This window comes from Pterocles gutturalis, unplaced genomic scaffold, assembly GCF_000699245.1.
Source record: "Pterocles gutturalis isolate BGI_N339 unplaced genomic scaffold, ASM69924v1 scaffold2132, whole genome shotgun sequence".
Taxonomy (NCBI): Eukaryota; Metazoa; Chordata; class Aves; order Pterocliformes; family Pteroclidae; genus Pterocles; species Pterocles gutturalis.
Window position 1 is genome coordinate 6,025 of NW_010109897.1, and position 11,341 is coordinate 17,365.

At 40.0% G+C, this 11,341-nt stretch overlaps 1 protein-coding gene across 1 annotated transcript in view; it reads left to right on the forward strand.

The window, feature by feature from the left end:
- Window positions 1–394: 394 nt before the first annotated feature.
- Window positions 395–11,341, forward strand: part of PHLPP1 (PH domain and leucine rich repeat protein phosphatase 1) — a gene marked incomplete at its 5' end in the record, with an annotated part of 36,898 nt that continues 25,951 nt past the window's right edge. The window contains 6 exons of the mRNA XM_010073106.1: window positions 395–541; window positions 1,079–1,309; window positions 3,298–3,500; window positions 5,056–5,116; window positions 7,004–7,099; window positions 10,977–11,132. Of these exons, the coding sequence (XP_010071408.1) occupies window positions 395–541; window positions 1,079–1,309; window positions 3,298–3,500; window positions 5,056–5,116; window positions 7,004–7,099; window positions 10,977–11,132 (894 nt within the window). The remainder of the gene's footprint in view (window positions 542–1,078; window positions 1,310–3,297; window positions 3,501–5,055; window positions 5,117–7,003; window positions 7,100–10,976; window positions 11,133–11,341) is intronic.

An 11,341-nucleotide genomic window follows, 5' to 3' on the forward strand; every position in this document is an offset into this window, starting at 1 on the left:
CCTTTTAAACAGTGTCACAAGTTGTCTTATTGGCAAGAAATGTGTTCAGAAAAATAGCAATGCTGCAAGTAGAGGATGAGATACCACAGAATAAGTGACATACATCAGAAGGATGGCAAAGGTTTTGTTCTTTGTTATGCTCATAGGAAAATATATTTAGCACGTTCAGGAGGGTCTGTTTCTCTGTTGCCAGCTTAATGTGAGCTCTTGCAAGTGGTGTTGAACTTGAGTGCTTACTAGTTTCCTTGCTGTTCTGAGTACATAAACTAAAAATGCATGTGATTTGCATTTAAATAACCAAACTTACCTTGTATTAATTATTGCAAGGCAACTTGGTGCAGTTTATGCTCCACTTCATGGTTTCCTTTTTTTTCTCCTTCTTATCTCATTGTAGATTCACCAAGTTGAAGAGCCTTAACCTTTCCAATAATAATTTAGGAGACTTCCCACTGGCAGTCTGCAGTATCCCAACCCTGACTGAACTCAACGTGTCCTGCAATGCCCTCAGAAGTGTTCCAGCAATTGTAGGCGAGATGCACAAGCAAGTACTTTCTTAAAACTTAATACACACGGCCTGATAATAAAGGCAACAAACAGTTTAATGACTCCCTACATAATCTTGCTGTGAGAAACAATTCAAACTTTACTGGGTTTTGTCAGAACAGGCTAGCTTGTAGATCTGTGTGGAAGCAGTTGTGAGCTGTGGGTGGAGGGGGAGCACACTTTGTGTCTCCAGATCCTTGCAGTCCCCAGCATTTGACAAAAAAGTCACCTTCATGGTGAAGGTAATCCTTAAGCACCCTTGTTTATGTTTCTTCAGCCATCACACAAGTCGCAGTTCTAGAGATGTTTGGAGATACAATAGAACTGTCTAGAACTGCTTTCATTGCATAGTTGCCAAGGCTTTTAATTGTTTGGTCTGTCTTCTGTAGCAGATGGCAAACCGTTATTCTTCTGCCCCTTTGTATATTTTACTTCACTGTAACTGTAGCAAATTCCTGTGTTTATAGGAAGGAAATGTGATTTAACAGGTCACTCACTTTTTTCACTCTCCCTTCCCCTCCTCCACCTGTAATAGCTTGCAGACATTTTTGCTGGATGGCAACTTTCTCCAGTCCCTTCCTGATGAATTGGAGCATATGCATCAGCTCAGCTACGTCAGTCTATCCTTCAACGAGTTCACTGACATTCCAGGGGTGCTGGAGAAGCTGACCGCCATGGATAAGCTCTGTATGTCAGGAAACTGCATGGATACCCTCAACCTACAGGTGTTAAAAAGGATGCCTCATATTAAACATGTGGATCTAAGGTAGGTATTTGAAAAAGGGGAAAAATATGTGGGTCTAAATTATTGGTGTTGAAACTGTTTCTGTTTGGCTGTCAGAATAGCCCCCAGGTGTGAATCTGTTGTGTTAGTCCATTGAACCATGTTTCTGGCCATATTATGTAACTCGCAGCACTTGCAGTGACTTAGTGCTCTTCTTTGAGGAAGAGGTAGCATTAAGGAGGATCAATAGTTAGGAAAATGAGTGGAGGAAATCAGTATTTGTACCAAAAAACCAAATAGAACAGAGCCTGGCATGCTGGTGACTTCTGCAGTTTTAGTTGGTGCACTGTTAATATAATATAATATAAATTATAGTCCCTGACTCAAAATGCTTCTGTCTGAAATGTTACAGATGCATGAGATGAAGAAAAGGACAGTGAAGATGAGAGAACAAAAATAAATATTTTAATATGTTAAAAAGCCTAGTCCACCATGAGTAACATTATTTAATGGGTACCCTCAGGAGAGTCTAAACAGATCCTTATTACAAATGGCTCTGATACGAGGTGGCTCTTTATTCTTACAGTCTCTGGGGAAGCCAGTTTCTGCCATCAGCTGGGCAAGGCCCAATTCAGAGCCTGGACCATGAGGTCCAAATAATTATAAATTTTGGAACTGTTTAGTTAAATTAAGCTCTTCAAGCTAAAACTTAGTACAGCATACTGCTACGTAGCTGTCAGACTTTACAGTCAAGGAAGGGCCACCATTAGTGAAAAAACCAGCTAAAATAGATGGATGAATTCTGAAGTGTATATGGTGGAGTTAAAATACGTCTGTGTGTTTGTATGTATGTTAAAAGCAAATAAACTGGTCTTAGTGTAGGGATGCTACGGCTGAGCTGGTCATGAGTTCCAGCAGCGCAGTTCCAGCCTTCTTGTTGTCTGCTGCATCCTTTCTCCACCGAGCAGTGAACAGTGGTTCTTTGTAATGCTACCTGGAATAGTAAATGTCAAACATGTTTGTAAACTGTACTTGCTGCACAGTAAAGTGCTTTTCTTCAGTGAAATTGGAGGGAAGCACTACTTGTAAACTGAAAACAGAAAAAGTAGGCTGTGGTATGGGAGGGAACATATTACCCATTTTCTTTTAATTGGAAAATGTAGCTACTCTGAAAACCCAACTATTCTCCAGAGGGGGCAACTCTTTGAAAGCAAGACTCACAACAAAACTGCAGGTATATACCTTTATCCTCGCTAGGGAGGTTCAATGGGCTGACAGAAGTTACTATACCAATTTTAGTGTTCTGGTCAGAGCTGAGAATTTGAAGCTAAACTCTTTGGAGTGCTCTGCCGTCTCAAAGGTCATTGGGTTATAGATAATCCTATTTCAGTTGTAACTTCTGGAGAAGTTGCTGAGTATTGGCGGTGTCAGTGCACTGCAGTAAAGGTGTGATAAAACATATTCTCTCGTCTTGGGTTTTTGCTTTGTTTTCTTTCAACACCCATTTTCAGGCCTCTGAATTTGCTTGCTGTAGAACATGGCAAAGTGAGAGGCAAATATGGGAATTCAGAAATCTCCATTTGGATTTTCAATAAGGCAAGAGATTCCGATATCTCCAGGTTATTCCTGTCTGCAAGGCCTTTTCCAGCAGATGCTCATGATAGGCCAGCAGGACCTGTAGAGGTTTTGTTCTTTTCCAAACTATTGGGCATAAATAACAGCCAGATAATCTTTTATTTGTATAGACAACAGTAATGCTTACATTCGTGCAGTTTTTTGTCAGTAGTTTTCAAAGTAGTTCAGAAAGGAACTTGGTGTCATTGTTTCTTTGTCATGATGGATAAAACAACAGAACTGATTCATCCTGCTTTTAGAATGCCATAACAAAGGGAAAAATATTTTAAATCAACCTTGATCAGAACCTGGAGGCATTGTAGTTTAATCCAACACAACGGATTGTAGAGTGAACGTTGGTTTGTCACCAGGAGCCTGCCATGTAACTACACTTAATCTCCTTTTTCGTCTGCAAGATTGAATTCGATTAGGAGATTGGAGGCCAATGAAACAGACTTTCTCCATCACGTGACCCAGCTGGATCTCAGAGACAATAAACTTGGGGAGCTGGATGCAACAGTTTTTAACAACGTTGAAGTGTTACACTGTGAACGGAATCAACTGGTAACCCTCAAAATCAGTGGATATTTTCTTAAAGCGCTGTATGCTTCCTCAAATGGTAAGTGCGTTTTCAGGGCAGCTGTGGTGGTGTCAAGTGACTTCTGTTCCTGTATCTGGTTCTCTGTGGGATGCTTACGGAGTGCAGTGCACGTAATCTTGACATGACCCTTGGATAAAAGGGTTTCACATGTGCTGTGTCATGCTCCTGGCAATTCTGAGCTTGGGAAGTGACTTTTAAATATCACTGGGCTACTGATTTGGAGGTTTCAAAACTGAAAATCTTGAAATTTGGGCTGAAATTCCTCTCTCTGTCAGCAGGGAGGCAAATATTCCTATTGTTTTTCCTTAGGTTTGAGAAAGTTTGAACAAGTGGCCATTTGTGAGACAAACTAAAAAATATATACTTTCTGCTACTACTTCTAGCTGCTTACTTGGGCCAGAAAGCTACAAGATCTGTAATGGCTAACTTCATTTGTATTCAATAATAAAAATAACACAGCATTTTCCAGTTGAATAACTCCTGTGTTCAATGAAAAGGATTTGTTTGATCAGTCTCTGGAAGCTGCTGTTACTTAAATATTCAGTTTTCACCACCATTTTTATTGGTTGGAGCACTTTGGTGTGGAATAAACATAATTCAGGCTCAAAGAGCTGTGAATTTGCTGAACAGTCTGCACTGTCTTTAAAAGGCTGTCATCTTAAGGATATCCAAGCCTGTGCCTTCATTAAGTATTCATGCCGGGATCTTTGTAGCTGAGAGAAGTTAACACAATCTGAGCATGTGCTGTGCAATGTGAGCTGAGAACCGAAGTCAACCCGTGTCTTGGAATCAGCTGCCTGTTTGGTCTTGCTGTTCCTCCTGGCTGTCCCCTCTTTGCACTCTCAGCTACCTTGTTTTAGCCTCATCTTCCAAAAGAACTGTGATGTTTGTTATATATTCACTTTAGTGGATTTTCTGTAGGCTTAAATAAATGTCTGCTCATTTTGTTTCAACCTTAATGCTAAGCATTACCTACCTAAAAACCTTAGAATATGAAATGTTAATTGAAACAATCAAAATTGCCAGCAGTAGTTGAGATGCTGTGAAGGGTCTGTAAGGCTGCCTGCAACCAGGAACTCCACAGTGATGCAAAGGCTCATATATTGTGTTGGAGAATACTCTGGATCTTGCTGTGACCTGGAGGACTCTGCAATGCTGTTCCAGAGTGAGGAGTCTCCCTTCTGTGCCTGTACCATTAGTGAGCACTTTTTTTGTAGAGCAGGTTTCTGGCTGACTATTGTGGGCAGAGGGCGGTGGAGGTGAAGTTACAGCTGTGAGACGAAAATGGAAAAATGAGAATTTGCCATGAAATTTTAAAAGTCCTCCAGTGTCTCCTCTCTGATCAGTTATGCAATGTCTGTCATACCAAGTACAACATAATATAACAAATGTACTCAGACATAATAAAGAAACAAAACTCGTTTCATAAAGGTCCAGATCCTCAGAAGTTTTTTAGGTTACTGACTTGTTCTGAAATTTCTGGGTGTTAACTTCTTAAAGTAACTCTGATGGAACAGCCATTTAAATGTAAATCTTTATCACCGCTTTCGTTTTTATTTATTTTTCCCCCTAGAACTCGTTCACCTTGATGTGTATCCAGTTCCTAATTGCCTGGCTTATATGGATATTTCTAGGTAAGTGTATGTTTTTTCTTGGGCCTGTAAAATATACAACAATGAGGCTTTCGGAAAAAAGATATTAACTGGTATTTTACTGGGAGAAAGTAGGGGCAGGAATTAGACCTTCAGATATGAGAAGACTATTTTTCAGAGTTAGAGGATGGGCTTTATTCTACTGGCCAGTTCTTCCCTCTTTCCTTTTTATAATTTACTTTTTTTATTTATTTTTTTTTAGTGCTGAAAGCAAAATGTGCCTTTATAGTTAAAGGAAAAGAGTTTCCCTCATTTAAAGATTTCCTATTTTAGAGATATAACACAGTGATTCAAACGTGCACCAATAAGAGACAGGTACAGAAGTCCCTTTCTGGATATGTCTGTGTCACAAGCCCAGCATAGATGACGGTTTGATAGTTTACTCATCAGTTCAGCAGCTCCTGCAGCTCATCATTGTTCTCCACAGCCCTGGCTGCTGCAGGGATGTCTGCAGTTGCCATTTGAATGCATCCGTATAACTTATCTTACCAAGGGAGGTGGGATAAGCAAAGAAATGGAAAAGGGGGTGTTTTGGTTTGGTTTACGATTTAAGGACTGAATCAGGAAAACACTTTATACGTGTGCTTAATGTCTGTCTTATTTAAGGAATTACCTGCATGTGGTAATCTCATTCGTTAAAAAGCCTGCTTAAAGCACTCTTAAGCTGTTGAGGGTGATCGTAACAATTAGTGAGTTAACCTGGGGGAGTGGCCATCAACTTCAAAGTTTCATCAACCATGAGTTAACTGGCATTGGGCACCTAAATGTAACAGGTATGACTAAAGTGTGATTTATTGAAAAGCATTCTTTGTGAAGCTGTATACTCCATTTAGCTGTACATGAAATGGGTGCAGAATGCATGATTTTGATCACAAAACCCTTTTTGTGCCTCAGGTCAGTGATGGCATTGTAACTAAATGGCTAGGGTGTCTTTAGCTTCTTGGCTCGCTTGGAATTTTGGAAATCTGTTTGAGATTAGAAATGAAGCTGTAAGCATAAGAGGGGTTGGGTTGCTATTGCATATTTTCATTCAAGGCTATTGCATGAATGAAGTATAGGATACAAGTATGCTAATTGATTCGTGTTCGTGAGGTATAAGGGTCCTATTCCTGAACTTCAAGTCTGTGAGTGAATATTATTTGATGCCCAGTTTTGCATCTGTGTATGCTAACTGAAGTAGTGGTTATGTGAATGCGCGTGCACACAATCTCCTCCATGTATTTTATACCGCCAGTTTTTGTCTTTAAGGCAGGATACATGGGTGTTCCGCTGTGCCTAGCTGCATGTTTTTAGTGCAATATTTGGAAAAATGTACCTCTAGGAGCTTAATTTTTAGCAGGGTTAGTTTCTGTGAAGACAAATGCAAGAAAAGTGAAATGCTTGACTTTAAAGATAAACACAAAAAATGTTTTGCTCTATTCAGTGAGATAGCTGAAGAGTGGTAGAATGGGTTTCAGGATTGAATTTATGGGGGATCAAAGAGGTGTGTTTCAACTGTGCAGGGTGTTGAATATCCTCTGAGGAGTATCTCACAAATTTTCTTCTCCATGGAGAGACTTCTTCATCCTCAATACTCTGATACTCTTAATACTTCTTCCCCAATAATTTGGAAGCAGTTTTTTTAATTTCCTTAGTGGCTTCACATCTAGGGACATAATAATGCTGTTAGCTTTCTTGCCCCCTCATGCAGGAACTAACTGCACTGATAGTGCCCTCAGAGAGGGAGAGGTAGTGCAGTCTCTAAAGAAACATACTATGTAGTAGGTTTATTTCCACCAGGCATCTGTATCTGCCTTGATGCTGTATTCTTAATACCTTTATCATCTCAATTATTGTTTAGTTATACCCCTTTGTGTTCTTTATTCGTAGAAATCACCTGGAAAACCTGCCTGAGTGGGTATGTGACAGCAGGAAACTGGAAGTGTTGGATGTTGGCCACAATCAGATATGTGAGCTGCCTGCCCGGTGAGTGTTGTAGACCACTTGCACAATGTAGAAGAGGATAAGCAATTCAGAAATAATTGCTGATTCAGTGTTTAGCTTGTTCCAGACTGTCAGGCCCGTTGTATCTTTTGTTTGATTTTATTTTTAACTTGTGGGGTGTTGTCATGCCTCAAGGCTCCACCCGGCCTTTCTTCTTTTACTTTCATGCAGAGAAAGCAGTGCCTTTGAACTCCAGGTGGAAGTTTTGAAGCTGTTCATGTGGCTGTTCAGGCAGGAAAGTCCTTCATTTTTAATACTGAATATTAAATATTTACAGCCATAACTTTGCATGACAGTTTAGAGATACAGAACTTGTAACTTAGTTTCACTGGTGCCTAGATACTCTGGTTCATAACCCTGTTTGAGTGAAAAAGGGTTGAGAGAAGAAAGTAAAGCCTCATCAAGCATGCAGACTCCTGCAAGTAGAGCAATCACTTTCACTGCATAGATGATCTCTTTTTGAGGAGTCTAAACCTAAAATTCTAAGTACAAATTATAAGAAAGCAGTGAACAGGAAGGAAAATAGGAGTTGAGTTTTAATAATGAATGGCTATTAGTTTTTTCCTGAAGACACCTATTCTGAGTGAGTGTACTGCTCAGGTACTGGTACTGAGAATTTTTAAGTCCCTGACTTAACTGGAACAAAGCTGTCATTCTTGACTGCTCTGTAGACTTCAAAAGAGATGTTGTGAAAGGAGAGCATACTAGGCACAAAGAGTGAAATTGCATGGAGATGTGCAGAGGTATTGAAGATTGTAGACAGATTATAAATTATGAGCTATTAAATATTTTCCATATGGAACTGCACAGCACAGAAGAGCATCAGAAACTGAAAAGGATAGTTTTGTTTGGGTCAGATGAATGTGCTGTATGGTATAAACTGGAAGTTTTAGTGTTAGAGATGGGAAGAGAACAGATTTCAGAAATGTGGGCAGAAAAGGATGTGAGGAGATTTACTGAGCAAACTAGCAGGCCAACATGCAGGCTAGTGATCCCTCTGTTTTTTCACACAAAGGAAAAACTATGCCTACTCCGAAGGTGGGGGGAGCAAAAGTTCATTTGCCTTTCATTTGCACTTCATAACAGCAAGGACTATCAAGGCATACAGGATATCTTTGGGAGATTAATGATTAGCTGAAATTAGGTACAGTCAACATCCCACTTGCCTCTCCTGCCATTTTATCATTAACCACAGGAAACAGCTTATCTTTGAAAGCTCTTCTTTGTAGTATGTGTCTGGATAGCTTAGCTCCTAATAAGTCAGCTCAGTTTTAAGGCCCGGTTCAAAACACAGGCTTTGAAGGTCTGTTAAACTTTAGGTAAATTTGTGTCTGGTTTCAAATGCAAATGGCTCAGGGTATAGACCTTCTGTTAAGGATCAGGTAAATAATAGCGCCCAGTAGGTGTGTTCATGTGTATGGCTGTGTGCTTTTCCTTCTATGTAGAATAGCACTCTGAAAACTTGTGAAGTGAGTGAGCAGGACTCTCCTAGGAGGATGCTTGCAACTCTGACCACAAACGTTCAAGCCTCAACTGACCAGCAGTTTCCTGCAAGGCTCAAGGTTGCACCTAATCTAAACAAACTACAGTTGATGCTATGTGCATTTGCCTCTTGAAACAGAAAAGCAATCCTTGAGGAAAAAGAGTTGAAGCAGTTGAGATAGAGGACTGTGTACTAATGTTTGTCTCAATTGAAGAAAATGGGAACAATGTATACTGGGCTGTAATGTAGACATTTCTGCTTAAAAAGTACTGAAAAATAGCAAAAAGGGTACTTAGCTATGCAGGACAAATCAACAATAATAAAACTGACATTTCCAAAGATTCCCCCAAAAAAACAAAAATGCTTCAATTAAGAGTTGGCAAAATGATCTTGCCACCACCAGTGAACAGATGCCTGGTTTTTTTTGTCTGCTTTTTTGAAAGATCTAATTGTATTCAACATTGTGCTCTCTTGAGCAGCTGCTTATTAAAGGAATTGGTTGAATGCTTTCACCAAACCATGTTTTCTCAGAAGGTGCTGATGCTGAGCAGCATGCTTGTCCTTACAACTTTTTGATCCCATCAAAACTTTCAGTGGGAGTCAGGCAAGTAGGAAAGCTGCCCATAGTTAAGAGCACTCCCGCTGTCCTCGTTCCCCACCCAGCTTGAGAACTAGGTGGGCCAGGCTCATCAAAAGCTTGCTTAGTTAAATGCTGGAGGTTCACCCTCTCTCCAGGGAGCCCAGTTCCTTCGGTGGTTGTCTAATTTGGAAAACAAGGAAAAAAAAAACCAAACAAGAAAAAAAAAACCACACTCAAAGACTTACTCAGTTCTTCTGAATTATTTATAAAATATGTTTTCATGGAAAAGTTAATTGCTAAGGTTTTCACCATGATATTAACTTTATTTTAAAATGGCACTGCCCCCACCCATTTAAAAAGAAAAAAAAAAAAAAACAAACCACAAAGTGATAATTTATTTTGGAGGTGTTGTCACCCAATTCTGCTTTTTCCTGTAATGTTTGGTGTTGATGAAACTGGCTTGCCTTGACTGGGAAAGGAAATAGAATAAAATGGCAAATCTGTAACTGAGAGAGGTTTTTCAAGTAGAAGTGGAGTGAAACAAAAACAGTTAAATGACAGAAACATAATAGATGTGCTTATCACTGTGTAATACGTCTTTTCACCCTGTGTTGAGCCTTCTGGAATGCTACGGCTGGCTGTTGACTTGTATCCATGGTCATAACAGACGATCCAGCCAACTGAGATAACTGTTAACCTTGGCGCGCAGATATGGAGTATGACTGTATCTGTCAAGGGGAAAATACTCAGCATACTTCATTGATTATTTTGGCACAATGATCCAATGATCTGATGTATTGTAGGGAAGGGGGGTGTGAGGAGGCTCTTTATGTGTATTTGGGTCATTGTAACAGAGGGAAGACTTTTGCTTTAATGCTGAGTAATTTAAGAGTCTTTGAAACAGGTCAGCATGATGCACAGACTTGCCAGATTAAACAGGATGGTAGCGGGGATGTAAGACAGGTGGCAGATGAGGAATAATCTTTTATTTTCTTAATTAGCTGAAAGTGGTTCCCTTTCAAAATCGAGAGTTGCTCCATTTTTTGAGGTCTTTAGGTGAAGATTTTAAACTCCTTGTTACATTGTTTGTACTGCAAATTTTAGCTTTACTATCTTATCAAAATAGCTGTTTGTTCTTGTCTCTTTATGTTGCCCTCTTCTCCCCCTCTCCCCCAGCCCCCCCCCAAAATGGAACAGGGGGATGGAACTCCAGGTCATCTATTGCTTGTAAAAGCTCAAGAAAGTAAAGCCGATTAGATAAATTTCATTCGCTGTAGAACTGGAAAGGAGGCTTTATGTTAGTCTGGTATTAACAGAAAAGGAAAAAGGGGGGAGGAGGGTGGAGAATTGCATTGGATTATGAGTCAGCACATGATGAATAGAGCACTATGAAGCTTGTGGGGGGTGACTGGTGATTTCACCCACACCTCTGAAGTTCTTCCTTTAGCTAGGGGGATCCAACAAGTGCAGTTTTCTGCAGCCCTTGTTAGCAAGTACCTCTGTCACTGTCATGCTTCTATATAGTCATGTTTTATACAGTGCAGTAAGATAACCCTTTCTCACTGCTTTCACTCCTGAATCATCCTGAAACCTCCTTCTCTGTCTCTGAACAACCTTTTTAAGAAGTTGGTGGAGAGTGGGAAGACATTCTAGGATCTGTGCATAATTAATACCATGTCTGCTAATCAGTTGGCTGAATCACTTTCTTGTAGTGAACTGTAATACCACAGCTAAATTCTGAAAGCAACTCTTTGGTTTAGATTTTTCTCATTTTTGCTGTTTTTTATTTCTCTAAGGTTGTTTTACAATAGTAGCTTGCGGAAGCTGCTGGCAGGACATAACATGTTAGGAAGGCTACCAGATCGGCTCGAGCGAACACAGGTGGAGGTCCTGGATGTGCAACACAACCAGCTCCTTGAACTGCCACCTAACCTGCTTTTGAAAGCAGACAGGTAAATATAAAGAAATTTGGTCTCAACTCATGTGTGAGGAACCTTGCTTTGCATGTTACTTCCTATCTGAAAGGGTAATCTGAGGTTCCCCTAATTTGAAAGTTGCCAAGCCTTGTATGGTAAGGACAGATGTCTGCCCAACTCACCAGAAGACATTATTTTTAATCTGGTTTTGTTTCTTTATATGGTTCCTTCTTTTCCCCCACCAA